This window comes from Danio rerio, chromosome 21 (genome assembly GCF_052040795.2).
Source record: "Danio rerio strain M-AB ecotype USA chromosome 21, GRCz13ab, whole genome shotgun sequence".
Lineage (NCBI taxonomy): Eukaryota > Metazoa > Chordata > Actinopteri > Cypriniformes > Danionidae > Danio > Danio rerio.
The window spans coordinates 51,639,242-51,657,500 of record NC_141041.1 but is presented as its reverse complement, the minus strand read 5'-3'; the positions used below and the strand labels follow the sequence as shown (position 1 = coordinate 51,657,500).

At 37.3% G+C, this 18,259-nt stretch overlaps 2 protein-coding genes across 4 annotated transcripts in view; one reads left to right on the top strand and one right to left on the bottom strand.

The window, feature by feature from the left end:
* Window positions 1-276, top strand: part of LOC137488853 (pterin-4-alpha-carbinolamine dehydratase 2) — a 7,989-nt gene extending 7,713 nt beyond the window's left edge. For both annotated transcript variants that reach the window (XM_087302010.1, XM_087302011.1), the window contains exon 4: window positions 44-276. In XM_087302010.1, the coding sequence (XP_087158136.1) occupies window positions 44-139 (96 nt within the window). In that variant the 3' untranslated portion in view covers window positions 140-276. The remainder of the gene's footprint in view (window positions 1-43) is intronic.
* Window positions 277-6,866: 6,590 nt separating this feature from the next.
* pitx1 (paired-like homeodomain 1) lies at window positions 6,867-14,229 on the bottom strand. Of its 2 annotated transcripts, XM_087300240.1 has the most exons (4): window positions 14,114-14,229; window positions 10,894-11,004; window positions 9,695-9,897; window positions 6,867-8,491 (listed from the first exon to the last, which is right to left on the bottom strand). In XM_087300240.1, exons 2-4 carry the CDS (start codon window positions 10,997-10,999, stop codon window positions 7,943-7,945), a joined length of 858 nt encoding a protein of 285 aa, XP_087156366.1. In that variant the 5' UTR covers window positions 11,000-11,004; window positions 14,114-14,229; the 3' UTR covers window positions 6,867-7,942.
* Window positions 14,230-18,259: the final 4,030 nt, after the last annotated feature.

Sequence of the window (18,259 nt, the reverse complement as noted above, 5' to 3'; positions counted from 1 at the left end):
ACACACACACACGCACGCGCTGATAATGGTGTGTGTGTTTCAGGTGCAGATCACTCTGTGCACTCATGACAGTGGAGGAGTGACGCAGAAGGACGTCCGGCTGGCCAGATTCATCAATAAAGCGGCTCAGTCCCTGTAGCTCAGGATCATTCAGGATCGTCTCTGCTTCTGTGTCTCTTAAACAGCTGTACCTGATGATGATGATGATGATGATGATGATGATGATGATGATGATGATCTGCTGAACGCTCATTAAACATCTGATGTGTGTGTTCATCTGCTGTCTATCTGCCTCTGTGCTAAAGCAGCGCTAGCTGGAGTGAGCATGCTCAGAGGAGAGCAGGTTATCAGTAAAGTCTGGTCTAGCACTGCATATTAGAGTAATGTTCCTGCTGCCGCGTTTGTCACTGATCAGAGTGACCAGATGATTAAAGATAATAAATATTATTAATAATAATATATCATTAGATTAATCAAATACTAATTAAACAGATGAGTTACACCATCAGTCACTAAAGCAGCTCCATCTGCCCTCTCTGTGGAGGAACACGACACACAGCATTCATTCATCCATTCATATATACATTCACTTATTCATTCATTCATCTATAGGTCATAAATTCATTCCTCCATCAAAAGTCTGTTTATTCATTCCTGCAGGCTTTATATTTGTTCATTTATTCATTCGTATATCTGTTCATTCTGTTATATATCCATCTATTCATTCATTCACCTTTTATTCATTCATTTTTATATATTAATCTATCAGTGCATCAATTCATTCATCCATTGATGTATCTATCCTTATGTTCATTTATTCCCTCATCTGTCTATCTATTCATTCAATCACTCTTATATCTATCTCTGCGTTCATTCATTCATATATACATTCATTAGTTCATTCATATATGTTGGGTGATTCAATCACTTATCTGTTTGTCTATTCATTCCTTCATATCTATTCATTCATTCATTCATTCAATGCCTTTCTGTTTTATTCATTCATCTATTCATTCAACTATCCTACTATTCTAGGAATACTATTCTGTTCATTCATTCATTTCCACCATTTAATTAATTAAAATAATCATCCAGTCATTTACATAATTTCAATAATTCATTATTCATTCAACCATCCTTCTTTTCATTCATTCATTCATTCATTGACCCATCTCCAGAAGTGTTTCCAGGTTTGTGTGTATTTCCAGCAGTTGTTTGGTCTGCTCAGTCTGAGTTTGCACTGTCTCTTTATCACAGTGTGATGCGGTTTGGGAGACACTAATATTAGTCAAACTGATGATTACAAGAGACGCTGAGATAAATCCAGAAACGCGAAAAATCACAATATGAATAAATAAGTAAATAATAACCGTGACTAAATGGTGAAATGAAATGAAACAAATCAATCTAATAGATTGTATTATTCGAAACTGGCATTATGGGCTGCAGCTCTCCGTTATGCTGTATTTCACGGGTTCCTCGTGTCGCATGTGTGCTCTTCAATCACGCAACACTCTGATTCTCCTGACAAATGTACAGTGAAGCTAGAATACGCAGAGAGTACCGCATGTTAGCATGCTGGTGTTGTTGAAGCAGGATCTGTGTGTATCAGACTAATTAGAAACAGTGCCTTAACCACAGCTCCAGTCTGAGTGTTTGGTCAGTGTCTGCAGCTTCATCTCTTCAACAGTGGTTTAATCATGTATTTTTACCGGGGGTCTAACCTTATAGATTATGGTGATTTAATTTGATCAATTTACAAGCAAAGCAGTTTATCCCTCATGCAGTCGAGCTGAAGACTAAATTATTCAGCCTTCTGTGAAGTTTACATTATTTCATTATATTTCCTACTGTATTTTCTCCTGGAGAAAGTCTTCGCTCCTTTAGTTCAGCTGGAATTTTATAAAGTGTAAAACTGCTGTGGTCAATATTATTCACCCCCTTCTTATTTGTTCTTATTGTTGTCCAGTGACTTGCCTGATTAGCTTAAAGATATGTGTTTCTCCAGTAAACATTACCTGGGGAATATTTTAAAAGGTAATACCATGTTCACAGCAGGCCTTATAATATTTGCATTCACCTGTATGCAGGATGTGTTTATTTCGTGTTTGATCAATTCAGTTGTTTTATGATTATATGAGTGTCAGTCTTTCAGTATTTACCATTATAAGTCAATGCCAGTGATGAATGGTGTAAATATTGCTGATCATCGCGATACTCGTGTTTAACTACACACATTGGGTTAAATGCACACTTCACCCAAAAATGTAAATCATCATTTCTCCATCCTCCTCTTCTTCCAAACCCGTCTGAGTTTCCTTCTTCTCTTGAACACAAAGGAGGATATTCTGGAGAAAATCAGCCCTGGATTTCTGTAGTGTTTTATTATCCTGCTATAGAGGTCAGGGGTTACAGGCTGATCAACACATACAGCGCTCAGCATAATTAAGTACAGCCCATTTTGAAGATGAATATTATTTTCCTTCATTTCTCAGTGAATATAGGCAGTGTGTTTTGGTGCATTTAAACAGAACAGATTTATTAAACAGATATATTCATTAATATTTTACTCACCAAATTTGAAAGTGAAAGATAATACTATTAAATTTAAGCAAAACACTGCAAAAATAAAATACAACCCACAAAATTTCAACAAATCTTGATTTTTCCTTTTTTTTTTTTTTTTAAATGTGTATTTAATATTTTATTCAACATATAAATGTGGCTGTGCTAGTGTTTGGAGTGTTATCCTATTTTTGTGTTGGATAAGCTCCAGATTTGGCTTCTGTACTGACTAATCTACTGTATATGCACACATATAATATTGCAGAGCTTCCAATTAACATTATGAATTTAAAAGAGAGATTAGTGAGGGGTGTTTTGTGTCCCTTTAACATCATGAAACTCTCTAGGCCTGTACACACACACACACACACACACACACACACACTTAACAGGCTTAATTTAATTAGCACTAACAGCACGAGCAGACTCTTATTTTGTATATGTCTGACTGTTATTTTTGTTCATTATTAATAGTCATTTCTGCAAAGGAAATAATTTTAGTGTAACATAAAAGTATAATCCACAGAAGAACATCTTGTAGAGAGCGCGCTGGGCCTGCATGTAGAGTAGATGTGTCTGCTGTTACTGTGAATGAAGAGTATCTGCAGCATATATAGGCGGAAGAACACACTGCTGATTAAGCGCCTTATTTAGCCAAACAACACAATAATAAATGAAATAAATAATATGTGTGCGCACTCTAAACAACATAGAAGCAATGCTGAGTCAGATATGGCCAAACTTTAACACTTGACTAATTTAACACATTTTAATGGTAAGTACATTTAAATTCCGCTTTTAACTTAACAGTTGGGTTTGGCCACATTTGACCCAACATTGGGTTAATACAACCCCGCATTTAATGAGTGCATCATAACATTCAAATAGTAAACACGTCTTTATTTATTAAAAATAACTAAAACTCATAATAATTCATTGATATATTGCAACTAAAAATAAAGACTAAACATGTGAACAAACACAAATGTTGGTCCTATAAACTCATTTTTAAAAAGTAACCCAGCGATATTTTACACATAACCGGGTTGATATAACCCAGCTTTCTTCACAGTGTAATCTGAGTAATGCGTTTTCCGTTTCCGCGGTTTCTCCCAAAACTGTGTAACAAATCATCCTTAATTTAACAGAACACACACTCAAAGCAAAACTGGGCTGTTGGACACCGTGTTGGGTCAAATGGACGAACCCGACGTTTTTGTAAATTGCATTTTTGTCAGTTTGTCCATATTTGACCCAAAATAATAAACATTTACATGTGTAAAATATCGAAATCTGCGGGAAACATTCTGCATAATTCAGATCAAGCGTCTGTAATCTGTGTGTGCGTGTGCATGTGCGCGTGTGTGCGCGCATATATAGGCTATATATATATATATTAGCTGTTGTATGATGCTTCCGATCTTTACTGACATGTCTGATTTCAAATATTTCACATTTGCCCAAAACTTACCGTCCTCCAGATTTCCTCGTCGCATAAGCTCTTATAAACCAACAAGATGAAGTAATTTAGCATCAGCTTTCAGGCTCGGCGGATTCTCCTGGAGTTGATGATGAACACAGAGAGCTGAAGATGAGGATCAGTCCTGTGTATCAGCAGGTTAATGATTGCCTTCACACTTGATAATAGCAGCTTTCTGAGTCTATAAAAGCCTTCATGGCGAGCCTGTGCTGCTGCTGCTGCTGCTGGCTCTTCCACATGCAGCTCTTCTAACACGGTGTGCTTTAGTCTTGTGCATGTTAATATTTCATGTTTTTGGGCGGATCGCGTTGCTTAATTTCGCTCTTTGTTATTTAATATTGGGCAACTTTGCTGACTTTCAGAGGCAGTAGTGCCAGATCTTACGTGCTTTAACTGATTTGTTTAATTGATTTGGTGGTTTGTATTGTAAATGCTCTGATGTTGCACATCTCTCCATGTTTTGTTCATGTAAATAGTGATCCTCTGGCGGTGACTCTCAGTATTCTGTTTCCCCAGAGCTCTGGACACTGAGTCTGGCGTAATCCTGCATGTGCTTATTTTGCTAATGTGTTAATTCCGCATCTTTCTCAGGTATCTCCTTTTTATTGGTTTATTTGACTATTTTACTAGAAGTGTTCTCCCTCGACGCATATGGTCATTCTGCATTATCTATCCTCCTCCACCAATCAACCTTTGTGTTTGTTGTGACAGAATTATTGCAGTTTCACAATAATATCTCTCATTACAAAGTACAATAGCGTTTGTACTTTACACACTCTTACATACACACTCTTTTGAGGTTTACACCGATGGATTATGATTAAACACACAAATCATTTAGATGTGGAGTGCAGTTTCGTTCACTGTCATAACTGTGGTAAAAGCTGATGGAGGATAAATCGGGGCGAGCAAAGACGAACATACAGCTAAACTAATAGGATGTTATAAGTAGTTTAAGTACTTTTAGATTCTAAGTGTTATAAGTAATATAAAATAAATAAATTAATTAAAATGCCAGTAATTTACCAATGTAAAATGAGTTGTATTATTAAAAGTGTAGAAATATGCGCCGGAGAAATGCCATATCAGCCTGCTGTACATTATAGTTAACAGAGCTGTGTTTCCTGAAATGACCCTTCAGAATAAAGCAAATTATCAGTGTAAACCCAGGTTACTTCAGAGGAACTTAACTTTAATTATAGAAATAGAGAGTGTGAGACATTTTCTCCGCGGATATTTCATGCGCTTCATTTTAGCCACAAAACTCAGTTAACATCGATAAATTAATGTTGTTTTTACATTTGGTGCTAAAGTTTGGCTTTCTTGAGAGACTAATGAAGATTGATTTTCAACGAGTAATTAAACATGCTAAAGGGGCATGCATTGTCTTCTTATCATATAAGCGATTAGAATATCGATCTGCACAATGGCTTTACTTCATATCAGTGATTGATGAAGGCATTAACTGATATTATATTAAACCTCCACTAAAATGTTATCAACAAATTAAGTTACTATTCATAGATATAGGCTACTGCATGACCGAATACCGCATAAAACATCTTCTGTCTGATCAATGATTCTTCCTTAGACTCTTTATCCAACAAAAAAAGCCTAATTAAATTCAGCAAATTAAAGTGAATTAATCCGATCTAATTTCAAGATCCATCAATGAAATGCGATTACCTAGATATTGCTTCGTTAAAATAAATTAATAAATCACGGTGTTTTTTCTATATGCTAACCATTTAACGCTACACTCTAAAAATCTGAATTATTTTAAACCAAATTGGGTAAAATATGTACAATCTTTAGATTTGGATTAAATTGGGTCCTATACATTTAATTTAGATAATTAGCCCAGTGGTTGGTTTTATCCATTTTAAACCCCAAATTAGGCTGGAATAACCTCATTTTTAGAGTATTGTCTGCTATATATTACTTTTAGGAATTGTCATAATTGTGCTAGCGAGGATACTCTCATGTATAAGGAGTAGGCTACCTTTTATTTTCTGAAGTGATCCCCGCGCGCGTCAGTATGAGCTCGTCTTTTGCAGACTCCGCGTAATTCTCCGCGTTTCTGTTCTCCAGATCCTCCTCGAGAAGTATATCTGACGCTTCTCAGCCCGGAATGCGATGTTCACTTTCCTCCAGACAGGACTGCGTTTGTTTGAATTGGGGATCGGGTTTAACGCGTCCTTGAACAGTCGTGTCAACATTGTGCAGTGAACTCATTCTGCTAACAGAGGAAGTGACCATTAACACGGCGACCTTTCGGGGAATTAAAGGCGTTATTATCAGTGCAAAAGGATCAGAAGTATTAAGGAAAACATCAGTTACGACAGACCCTCTCCTCCCTATCATCTAAATGCACCTAAATACACACATCCCGATAAAAAACAGTCTCTTAATGTGGCAAACCGTGATAAGGAGTTGGTTCAAGTTTGCCTTTCTCTCCTATAGAGTTGGACTAAACTTCGGAAATAATTTATAGATCAGGTATTTGCTTCGTGGGGGAGTCAAACGAGGCCGATGGAAGATGGAAACATCACAGCTAGCCTACTGGAATATACTGCATTTTGTCAAGAGATAATGCAGTTTAAAATAGTCGTGTAAATGAAAAATAGACAGAAAGATAGTCTCGAGATTGATATTCGGGACGCACTGAATCTTTAAACCCGGCTCAGTAGGCTAGCTAATTATAAAGATAGTCGTGTAGTATTGCATTAAATGTGTGAGATTTAAAGTTAGGCTGGGTGCACCGTCAGCCCTACAGACTGATCTGCGGCCACTGCTTTCGACAAAGTATTTTAGAAATCCGTCCTTTTGAGATTTATTCAAACATTAAACATGAACACAGAACCATTCAACATGAATACAACATAACATTATAGCTTTGTTATTTAGTCTACACATTCATATAATTTTACAAAACATTTTTTTCACTCGGCGTAGGCATGCGGTAAATCTATCGACACAATCAAAACAATACGAGGAAAACCCGAGTGTCGACGAGAGGCCACGAGAACGGCCGACCCTCTGCGGGACATTAATACAGGAGAACAACACTCACAAACACCACTGACGGCCTGGAGACTGGGGCGAAGTCGCACATTCACTTCATCTCAGAAAAGTGTTCTGTGCTAATTATAAATATGGAAATTCAATCAACCTACAATAGTCATTTAATCGGTGCTAATGTTGTGTGGAAGACACTCTTACATGCAACTTCGGGCCGAATGTTTAAAATTGAGGTAAAGTTGGTTTTAAATTCACACCATCTGACTTTTGGCGTTCAATAAAAAACTAAAGCAGAACCTAAAAAGGCTAATGCAGATTATTTATAATGACGTACTGCTATGAGCACACTTTGCTACCACACTACTTTATAAATATTTGGTCTGAAATCGCATGTAAGAATGACTTGGAAACAACATTAGCACTGCTTATTTTACTCTCAACAACGCTGTGCTTTGGTAGTCATTAGCTGATAATATGATTTCCCTATTTAGAATTGGCAAACACTTTCCTATAATCATATATGGAAAGGCGAAACGAATGTGCGGGTATAAAGCCACCGCCACCCAGCCCCACTGAGGCCTGCACTGCATTAGCAGGACGCGCTCTTGATTATTTATACGGTTGTGTTTTTCACACACCGCTGTTCCCACTTGCAGCACAGCATCATCAACTTTTGTTCCACGTTTATATTTATATATATATTTATGTACACAATGAGTTTAACTTGTCTTCAAAACGTTGAAATCCATATAATGGATTTGTGCAAGTTTGGGTAAACACAGACAATCCACATATTCCACTGCAATGTGCCGATCGCATCTACTCCAGTATGCTCGTCTCTGCTCCAGGTGTGAGTTTGTCGGAGTTTTTATTTCGTCAACTGTTATACTGGCACGCGTTAAGGCTAGAGCCGGGACTCTGCAGCCCGCTATATCCAAAAGACGGATGCTGTTTAGATTTCAGCCGTAGCGTGGCTAGGCTGGAGTTGCAGGTGTCCCGGTACACGCTGTACGGAGATCCCGGAGGCCCGTACGGACACGTGGACGAACTCATGGCCGGGTTGATGGTGGAGCCGCCGATCCCGTTCAGATTGCCGATGTTATTGAGGCCGGTGGTCGGCATACCGGGCACCGCGGAATGGCCCATCCCGGACGCCATACTCATGGAGGAGATGGAGCTCGGGGCCGAGAACATGGACTGGGACGTGAGGGGACTCATGGAGTTAAAGAAGGTAAAGTTCTTGGTGGACAGCGGGGCTGGGGTCAGGCCTTTGTTGGTCCAGTTGTTGTAGGTGTAGGTGGGATAGACGTCGTCGTACGGCTGCATTAATCCGCTAAACTGGGGCAGGTAACTGTTCTTACACAGATCCATCTGCTGGTTGCGCTCCCTCTTCCTCCACTTCGCCCTCCGGTTCTTGAACCAAACCTGAGAAACGGGCGCAGTGTGATTAGCAGCATTAGAGACAACAACAGATTCAGCCAAAGCTGTTAATCATTTAGCAAAGGCTTTGGAGTAAAGTTGGTTTATATTCGCACATTCAGACGTTCTCCCTAATAATATTTCAGAAATATATTGTTCGCAAATTTTAAATAGAGAACTCATATAATCAGCCATGCAGTGACTATCCGAGTAAAACACTGCTCACAGTCTATTGGATAGTGCTGGTGTTGTTCTGAAGCCAGTGCTTATTGTGAAGGTGTAGCTTGCTAAATATTTAAGACTCATGACATCAGCATGCTAAATATGTAGAAACTCAGTTCTTTATTATTCTACCTAATAATGTCATAATACTGAAATAGGTTGTAATTATTATTACTATTCTGGTATTTTGAAAATAAATGGTTTGTCATAAAGTCGTGACGTGTGGCTAATGCATTTACCGTCGACTAGTTTAACCAATAGTCACAGTTTTGAATATTTCAGTCTGAATCTCTTTACTATTAAAAATAAAGGCAGAAGCCGGTCGTGAAAACACAAATGCAGCCATTTATTTTAAAGATCAGCTTGCTAAGAAACAATTCTCTATATCATTAACAAAATATCTTTTTATTTTATTTCGTGGACTAAATTTAAATTCTTTCCATAGTGAACATTTTTTTGATGTATACTTGGCTATATGTAGACAAAAATGACACATTTTTAATTTCATGCCACAGAACAAGTAAAAAATAACAATTTTATAGGATATAAGACCGTACTTAAATTAGTTTGCTTGTCATATTTTTGTGTTATTTTATTTTTATGTGTAATTATATTGCAGATAAAAGTGTTGCATGCAGAACTATTGCAAACAGTTTATTTGTGCTGAACTTAAACAAATTAAGTTTAATAATGTTCAACTGAATTTGTTTGTTTAAATTCAGCCCAAATAGTTTACAACCACTTAACGTAAAACAATTGAGTAAATCCAAGAAATCATCTTTGAATAATTTTTTCAGTGATAATTAATTTGCTGTTCTTTTATTGACTGGATGGCCATGGATTGAGCCATATATTCTGGGTGAGACAGCACCTTCGCAGGTTTGCCTTTTGCGTGTACTCTGCAGAGCTCCTCCTGTTAGGCATTATATTTGGTGTATATGTTTGATATGATCATGTAGAGTGGGTATATTTGCAGAATAGTCTTACCCTGACCCGGGCCTCGGTGAGGTTAGTCCACACCGCGATCTCCTCTCTGGTGCTCATGTCCGGGTAGCGGTTCCTCTGGAAGGTGGCCTCCAGCTCCTGCAGCTGCTGGCTGGTGAAGTGAGTCCTCTGCCGCCGCTGCTTCTTCTTCTTCGGGTCATCTGCGTTCCCGTCGTCGCTCCTCTGCTCCACAGAGCGCTCCTTTTCTGCATGGGGAGAATAAATAAGCTGAAATCTGCTGTTACTCGCTATTTTTGGACACAAAACGGCAGGGGTAGAATAATAAAACACTGGGTTGCGCACAGCGGACGGATCTACAAATATGCAAACATGGATTATTACAAATCGTTTATCAAAACAACACCAGACCTAACCCTACCCTATTACATGAATATTGTAGGTTTTATATTCACAAATTCAACCTTTGACGTTCAATAAAACACTAAAGCAGAATTTTAAAAGACGAAACAGATTATATATATATATATATATATATATATATATATATATATATATATATATATATATATATACACATGCATACACCACACAGACACAAATAAATAAATATATATATATATATATATATATATATATATATATATATATATATATATATATATATATATATATATATATATATATACTATCCAAAGCAACATTAGCATTATGACTGTCAACAATGCTGTACTTTGACAGTCGTTGGCTGATAATATGATCTCTCTATTTCTAACTAAAAAACAAAACTTTTCAGCAATTATATAAATGAAGCTGAAAGTCTGAATGTGCGAATATAAAACAACAGTTTACCCAATGCTGAGTTATCTTAAATAGCGAACACAGCGCAAAAGCTGGCGCTCGTGTTTTTAAATCAGGCCTAGCTCATTGTTTACAGCACGCAAGGCTTTAATTATATTTGGTCTAAATTATTGAGTAATAAAATCGAGTATAGATTATACATATTTAATGTATATTTAAAGAACACAATAACTTAAACCGAAACATTTCTGTTTTAATAAAATTTGGATTTTTTTATTTAGCCGCTGAACGGTTCACCAAGCGCTCGGCTGCTGTGTCATTAGGCTGGAAACATTACTGTTAAATAAGTTATTTCCATATGCAAAACACTTAGAGTAACAGATAAATGTGCGCTTGCTTGCATGTTCAGGCTACACGTGAATGCGTGTATTCCAGTGCTTTACCTGCTGCCTCGGTGTCTGAAGACTCGCTGCTCGTGTTCTCTAAAGTTTCTCTGGTGCTGCTGGCGCTTCTCGGCAGATGGAAAGATGAGGCCATGTCCACATTCATTCCACCTTTAAAACAATCATGCGTGTTAGAAAAGCCTCTCCAGCGGTGCGACACGAGCAGTATGTCTGCTTTGCCACATCTAATGACTTTCTGGTGAATAACCGCGTGAAGCAGCCGCGATCTGGAGCAGTTGTGCTGGAAACACCGCAGCTCTGCTGTGCAGGAATGGACGAATGAAGAGCAGCAGCGAGCCGCAGAGACCCACCCATCCTCTCCAACCCGTGTCAGTCCCACCCACAGAGAAAAATCATTTTATATTCATACAAGCAGAGCTTTCCATCTAAACCCCCCAGCCCAGAGTCTGCCAATATCTCTGCGAGCTTTTAGACAAATAATAATAATAATCAAAAACATTTCCCAAATGCTCAAATACACACATCATGGACAGCCATAGCCCTGCAGTTAAGCTGGTGCGATACACAGTAAATGTATTCTCTAAAGTTTAAACAGTTTCATAAACATCATTCGTTCATTTACTCTTTTATTTATTATTTTTATTTATTTAAAGGCCTGTTACTTTATTATTTTATTTACTATATTGTGGTTATTGTGCTCGCGATAGACACTGTTTTCACATGCATGGCATTAAATAGCAGTCATGTAAATGTCGGCGCTCATCTGTTCATTGTTTTGTTTTATTTGACCGGGTCTGTGCATCGAGTTTTTGTTTAGTTTCCTATTTTTCTTCTTTAAAAAATTCATAATATGTGTTCGATAAATAAAATACACACCGAGGTTCAAGAACAGAGACAGACTTCTTAGCACTAATGTAGACTTATATAGTGTTAAATATTAAAATGATCGGCTTCCGCCGCCCAATGCACTTATATTTGGAAACATGAGGTGAAGTCGCCAGGAATGGGATATATAATATGGGCTTATTGTGACAGCTTCATTGTCAGTCAGAAAACATCTCGCTTTCCCGTCTGATTGTTCTCTGCGGGGTTTTCTGCCGTCGGTGGCGCCTGCTGGATGGGCAGAACACAACGCTGCAGGACGGGGAAGATCCGAGCATGGGTTCATCATGAAAATAACCTCAAGAGCCTTGTTCACCGCCGTTTCTGAACATACATGCTCTGCGGAGAATGCACTCAGTGTAAGAAACAGCCCGTATTTTCTGTAAATATTATATTGTATTATTTATGAAAACGGTCTGGCTTCTGTTCTCCTCCACTGGCATTTAGTTCAGCTCATGTTGATTTAGCGCTTTAACAATGTAGACTGTGTCAAAGCAGCTTAATATAGAAGTTCACTGAAACTGAGTCAGTGCAGGTTTTATTTATTAAAATAAATTATATTTTTATTAATAATATTTATTAATATTTTATTACTAATAAAATCTGCTGATAACATGCACGTTTTGTAAATGTATTTATTTTTGTTAGCCTAAGCATTACACAAATGTGGCATTTAATTACATTGTTTTTGGTCGTTTTATTGATATTCAAGTTATTCTGAATTAGACTACTCTGAATATCGCAATATTACAGTATTATATTGCGCGCACCAGTATTATTTAGTATTGTATATACATTTTTATATTTACAAAATAATCGCTTTAAAAGCATCATAATTGACAAAGAGGTAAAGATTTTTTAGCTTGCAATACTTACATTTTATATATATATATATATATATATATATATATATATATATATATATATATATATATATATATATATATACATATATATATATATATATATATATATATATATATATATATATATATATATATATATATATATATATATATGCACACACACCCATACACAATGCTTTATTTAATGTTATTGCAGTATTTAAAACATGAATAATAATGATAATAATTTTCATATTGTGTCTTCGGTATCTCCTATTTTTAAGAATTTGCCATAATCATAATTCTAGCTTAGTTGAAGCACATAATTGCACATTAATAGCCTCGGCTGTGTCACTTCTGAGCGGAAAATGACTTGAGCATAAACACACGCATTAAAGGGCAGAAGAGCGGAATCCAGTGGACGGGTCTGAAACTCTTGCGCTGATATACGACAAGAACTCAATGAAGAACTTAGGGAATGTTTCAGAGTCAGGAGCATATATTTGCATACATTTTAGGAAAATTAAACTGACAGGACGCCTTTTAGAAACATTTAAAGAGTTCACGGTGGACAACTCCGACACATCGAGCTGAATATTAATCTCCGTCTGTTGAAGGCTTTAAAATACTCCAGTTTTCCTCATTGTCAGTTCAGATATTTCAGGCTTTGTCGCATGCTGAGCTACACTTATATTGAGGTACATTCTAAACACAGAGTTTATTGTTGATTAATTAGTAACAGATAATAGATAATAATAATAAGAAGAAGAATAATAAGAATACAAATTTAGTAACAAAATAATTCAATGTTGTGTAGTAATTTTCCTGGAAGCTTGTGGGTTTTGCAGGCTCAGAATTAATGTGGTTTCGTTTCAGACGATGGAACAGCTCATCTGTATACTTTGTTTTATAATTATTTGGGTTATTATTAAATTGCATTAATACATTTGTTATCAATAATAGGACTGTTAAACATTCACGAGGGGAAGCTGCATGCTAATTTAATGACGACTGAATAGTGTGCATTAATTAACCGCAGGTCTTGTTTATTTGAGTATTTACTGAATTAAGCGTTGAAGCGTTTATAAACCGCATTAATATGCGTCGCACAGCGTCCAAAACATGCTCAAACCTGCTCAAATCAGGAATCTGTTGTGATGAACTCTGGCTATTTTGTCTTGTAACATGTAGACCTAAAGTTCAGGGAATATTGTGTGTGTTTGTGTGTCTGCACAGCCCGTGCGCAACTGCAGTACAGTGAGTCCATGTGTGTTTACTGAGGTTTGCTCTGCATCTGTAAGCACAGCAGGATGACCAGACACTATCCAGCTCAAATACAGCTATATATATATATATATATATATATATATATATATATATATATATATATATATATATATATATATATATGTATAGCAGAACACGAACTATAATACACAATGCAATGATATTCACGCCACAGTTAGGCCTACCACTCTCACACACACACACACACACACACACACACACACACACACTGTAAAGCGACTCACGTGTCAGTTCTGTGATATTCTGCGAGCTGCTTGTTCTCGTGTGTTAAATGGTTTCCATGCATTTATTATCTATAGTTCCTCAAATGCGCGCGTGTAAGCAACCGTAAAGTTTCTGCGCGGGAAGATGCGCCACCGCAGACACTATCAGGTAGGTCGCGTGACGTCACTCCGCCGCCCGCATGACGTCATGCGTGCGCGATCTGCCGTGAGAAACGCATGATGGAGGTGACGCTGCAGAGCTCTTCATCACTGTTTGATTCTGTTAGACTCTGCGATTCAGAGAAATCCGTTTTGTTATCGTGTTCTCCACTGAAATCCGTTTATTACGCATTTAAAACACTGAGGAAAAACCTTCACACGCTTTACATTTCATTTGTCGATACAGTCTTGTGTTAAATCAATGTTGGGTAAAATTTTTACAAACCCAACAATGGTCAATATTTTATTTCAACTAGCTGACATTTAAATGACACATTTTAACCCAACTTTGGGGTTTGTCTGTATTTGACCCAACGTCGGAATATAATTCAGCATTTTCAGACATTTATCGGAGTGACTTTACGCGTTTAAAATGATGAAATAATAAATATTCTAACAGTAATTAATTAGTTTATAGCAATATAATGCGTTAAACAGCGCTCTTACACGACATCAAAACTGAGGAAACCAGCAAAGCTGTTTACAACGAAGAAACACAATTATTAAATGAAATAAATTATGAATTATAACTGATTAGAGCTAGTTCATCAATATATTTTGCCTTCTGTGTTTGCATGTTTCTCTATAATTACATGCTATAATAATTAAAGCACAAATAGGCGAACAGATCATAGTAACCCGCACATGCGCTGCAGAATAAATGTGTGAAGCCGTTTACAATCTCACAGTCCCCAAATTAATTATCAGATTTCTCATGTTGGTTTATGACTGCCAGAGCTTCAAGCATTGTAAACTGCTCATTATTTATCTCTAATGTGCTTTTATATTTCTGCTATTTTATGATGGCATATTATTTATTAGTATAAATTAAAAGCTCTCCATCTGCGCTTGCATGCGTGCATGAGTCTCATTATGAGGTATATTTGATTGAGATATTGCCAGATCCAGAAAGCATGTGCAGTTTTATTATTTTATGTTTGAATGTTTTGGCATTTCATCATTATGCATAACATTAAATACACAGACAGCGTTTATTATCTATTAATAAGAGTTCATATTAACTTAAGAATAACAATAATTATTATTAAAAATCGACTCATTTTAAACTGTACATGGCTGCATATCTTTGCATTATTAATAATCTGTAATCTGCCTTATTAATCCTCTGGTCTGCTGTGTTCGGGCTGTGGCTCGGTTCGCATGTGCTCTGTGTAAATGTGTTATTTCCATCGTTTCCAGCTTCTCTGCTCAGTCTGAGCTCCTCTGTTTATTTGCTGAGATTATTGTCTGACCTCCAGACTGAGTTTAGCATGAATCTTTCTCTGACACACACTCCGCGCTTCTGTGTGCTGACGATCACTGAGATCGAAACATTCAGCGCTGAACTGATGACTGATCGATCACAAGATTACACTCGGGTCTCTTGATTGTTTTCTTCAATAGTTTGCTGCAGTGTGTTCATGCATGGCCATCAGCACACCGCTTATAAACACTGTAGACGGTGTATAAGAGTAATTACCGGCCGCTGAATTATTGAAAATGCGCATGATGTCCAACGCAGTGCGCTGCTTTAATGAAGGACTAAACATTCTTAAGTTGCGACAATTATTTATTTATTTATTTATTTATTTATTTATTTATTTATTTATTTATTTATTGTTGTTGTTTTTTGTTATTATTATTGTTATTAATTTTTATTGCCATTATTATTATTTATTGTTTATTATTATGATTATGATTATTATTATTATTATTATTATTATTATTATTAATTGTTATTATTATTATTATTATTATTATTATTATTTAGTGTTGTTGTTATTATTCATTTTTATTATTTATTATTGTTTATTGTTGTTATTATTTATTATTATTATTATTATTATGCTTTATTTACTTGTATTTAACATAGCCCTGGTCGGCATCGAGATGTATATTTGGAGAGAAGGAGCACGCGTGTGCCACTTACATTTATAATTGTAAAACTGTTAGTTTACTTCACCGCAAATCTGGGTGTAATGCGGAATAAACTGCTGGGTTACATTTTAATTAAATTAATAGAATAAACGTTCACCCAATGTTTGGGTTAATCCAAATTATACCCAGTTTGGGTTTAAGTAACCCAGCTTTTCTTAGAGTGTAGCCTACACTGAGCACAATTAAGAGCATTTAAATCTCCTTTAATGACCTCCTAATTTATAAAACTGTCACAAAACACACACAGACTGAAGCAAAGGGTTAGAGTCATCATTCTGGGCTATTTGGGGTAATATAGACTATTTCGAGGATTGCAAACAATAATAATACAATAATAATAATAACAATAATGGTCCTAATGTATTTCCTGTTGAAGGAGTTTGACAAGCAGAGAACCACATTGAAATGTCTATAGTGATGCGTCTGAGTGTGTGTTTGCAGTCTCCATTTGAACGCGCGCGCGGGTGTGTGTGTGTGTTTGAGAGGGAGGGAGAGACGGGTTGATGGAGTGCTCGGCTCCTGCTTTTTTAATGATATGGAGGTGAGAATACTGCAGAACAGTGCTGTAGTGCGCGCGCGTGACATGCAGAGAGCGGGAAAAGGCAGCACGCGCTTGACAAATATCTTTAATTAATTTAATAGCGATATACATTGTCATTTTGTTAATTTTTGGTTCGCCATGTGATTGATATTGGTTCCGCATTGGTTTGGTAATTGTACCAACACAATCTCTCGGCTGATTGTACATGTTCGCAGGCTTTGACACTCTCACTATTGCAGCAGAGGTCACTGAAGGGAATCAGACCAGTTTGACCAAACACAGAGGACTGAAGCGCGCTCTGGAGGCGCGTGCCCTTCACCACAGCAGAGGCAATTGCTGCAGCTTCCTCAAACTCACAGTAATGTCATTTAAATCAAAACACAATACTTATACTTACAAATGCTGTTTCAACTCAAGGCTGGGTCAAATACGGACAAAACAACCCTGGGTGATGATTAAACTAATCATGAGTCTGTCCATAACTGACCCAGCGAGGAGCCAAAACTACACATTAATACTGGAGTGTCCGTCGGTATTGTGTGTGTGTGTGTGTGTGTCAGCTGAACAGTGTGCCTGTTCAGTCCTGAAGTGTGTTGAAGGTGTGTGTGTGTGTGTGCAGTCCTGCAGTGTCTATGTGTTCAGACTTAATGTGTTGAAGGTGTGTGTGTTCAGTCCTGCAATGTGCTAAAGTGTGTGTGTGTGTGTGTAGGCCGTGACCCCTAAGGGCCCCACTCCTCCAGCCACTCTGTCCAACAACAACACAGGGACACATTTAGTCCTATTTCATTTACTATTCATTAATTGATCAACCTTGTGTGGGTTTGACACTATATATATATATATATATATATATGTGTGTGTGTGTGTGTGTGTGTGTGTGTGTGTGTGTGTGTGTGTGTGATGTAGTAAAGTGAATAGGACAGCAGTATAAGGATGGGTCACGCTCCGCTTCAGTCAGTGGTCTTCATCAGATTGATTGTAAACACACACTCCATCTGTGGCTCAGAGAAGGCGTCCTGATACACCGCTGTAACCCCTCTGCTGCACTTATTAACCCTTCAATCATCCTTTATCCTTAATAAACGCCTTCAACCAAGCTGGTGTGTGTGTTTCCTGTACGATGACGAACTCACTGCATAAACACCACAGAATGAAGCATTGTTGGAGAACTCGGGCCTTGTCCCAATAACATCCTGAACCCTGAGAGTCACCCTAATGAGGGAACACCACTGTACTGTGTAGATCAGCGGTTCTCCATCCGACTCCCCATGACCCGCTCTAATCATGTTTGTGTGTGTTTAATTCGACAGTAAGTGCCCTGAGTAGTGGACGTCACAGATCATTCTGCCATGATTCTCGTTTGAAGGAAGCAGACTGCATTATAGTGCGCGAGACGAGACGTGACGATGAACCTCTCGATCACGGTTAAACATCTCTTCACACTTCAGCACATCATCTGAAGACGCCGC

What these genes read in the sequence shown, in the direction of transcription:
- pitx1 (XM_087300240.1), bottom strand. Translation starts at nt 10,999, where the DNA reads ATGAATGTGGACATGGCCTCATCTTTCCATCTGCCGAGAAGCGCCAGC. An exon ending in TTCAGACACCGAGGCAGCAG is followed by an intron (nt 9,898 to 10,893) that starts GTAAAGCACTGG and finishes CTCCCCATGCAG; the next exon opens with AAAAGGAGCGCTCTGTGGAG. An exon ending in TCACCGAGGCCCGGGTCAGG is followed by an intron (nt 8,492 to 9,694) that starts GTAAGACTATTC and finishes CCCGTTTCTCAG; the next exon opens with GTTTGGTTCAAGAACCGGAG.